Source organism: Fukomys damarensis, unplaced genomic scaffold (assembly GCF_012274545.1).
Source record: "Fukomys damarensis isolate Sample0158 unplaced genomic scaffold, DMR_v1.0_HiC HiC_scaffold_19, whole genome shotgun sequence".
In the NCBI taxonomy this organism is placed as follows: domain Eukaryota; kingdom Metazoa; phylum Chordata; class Mammalia; order Rodentia; family Bathyergidae; genus Fukomys; species Fukomys damarensis.
This window is the reverse complement of record NW_022900931.1, coordinates 38,130,038-38,131,054: the sequence shown is the minus strand read 5'-3', so window position 1 is coordinate 38,131,054 and position 1,017 is coordinate 38,130,038. Positions and strand designations below refer to the sequence as shown.

Genomic DNA, 1,017 nt, shown 5'->3' with positions numbered 1-1,017 from the left:
TGTAGAGCACGGTGAAGAGCCCCAGGCGGATCATGAGCTTCTCCAGCTTGTGCGTCTTGGTGGGGCCGCCCTGCTGCTTGATGACGGAGCGGATGCGGAAGAGCGACACGAAGCCGGCCAGCAGGAACATGGTGCCGATGAAGAGGTAGATGACCAGTGGCGCCAGCACGAAGCCCCGCAGGTTGTCCAGGCTCTGGTTGCCCACGTAGCAGATGCCGGCCACCGGGTCGCCGTCTACCGAGCTGAGCGCCAGCACGGCGATGGACTTGACGCTGGGCACCAGCCAGGCGGCCAGGTGGAAGTACTGCGAGTAGCCGGCGATGGCCTCGTTGCCCCACTTCATGCCGGCCGCCAGGAACCAGGTGAGCGACAGGATCACCCACCAGATGGAGCTGGCCATGCCGAAAAAGTAAACGAGCAGGAAGACGACGGTGCACAGCGCGGGGCCCGTGGTCGCGCCCCCGCGCCCCCGCCGCTGCAGGCCACCTTCTCGTGTCCCGCCACCAGGCGTACCAGGTAGCCGACCGACACGAAGAGGTAGCAGGCCGAGAGGAAGATGATGGGCCGTTCGGGGTACTTGAAGCGCTCCATATCGATGAGGAAGGTGGACACGGTGGCGAAGGTGGACACGAAGCAGAGCACCGACCACAGGCCAATGCCCCCGCGCCCCCGCCGCTGCAGGCCACCTTCTCGTGTCCCGCCACCAGGCGTACCAGGTAGCCGACCGACACGAAGAGGTAGCAGGCCGAGAGGAAGATGATGGGCCGTTCGGGGTACTTGAAGCGCTCCATATCGATGAGGAAGGTGGACACGGTGGCGAAGGTGGACACGAAGCAGAGCACCGACCACAGGCCAATCCAGAAGACGGTGAAGGCGCGCTCATCCTGGCTGAAGAAGGGGTTGTGGCAAGGCAGCGCACAGTTGGCGATCTGGCCGGTCCTGACGCGGTTGTAAAGCGGGTGGCGCTCGCTGGACACGCTGACCATAGGCGCGCGGCACTGGCACCCGGGCTCGCAG

At 65.3% G+C, this 1,017-nt stretch overlaps 1 protein-coding gene across 1 annotated transcript in view; it reads right to left on the bottom strand.

The window, feature by feature from the left end:
* Position 1: 1 nt before the first annotated feature.
* Fzd8 (frizzled class receptor 8) overlaps positions 2–1,017 on the bottom strand; it is a gene marked incomplete at its 3' end in the record, with an annotated part of 2,064 nt that continues 1,048 nt past the window's right edge. Inside the window, exons 3-4 of the mRNA XM_019204741.1 lie at positions 634–1,010; positions 2–527 (exon numbers count right to left, since the gene is read on the bottom strand). Of these exons, the coding sequence (XP_019060286.1) occupies positions 2–527; positions 634–1,010 (903 nt within the window). The remainder of the gene's footprint in view (positions 528–633; positions 1,011–1,017) is intronic.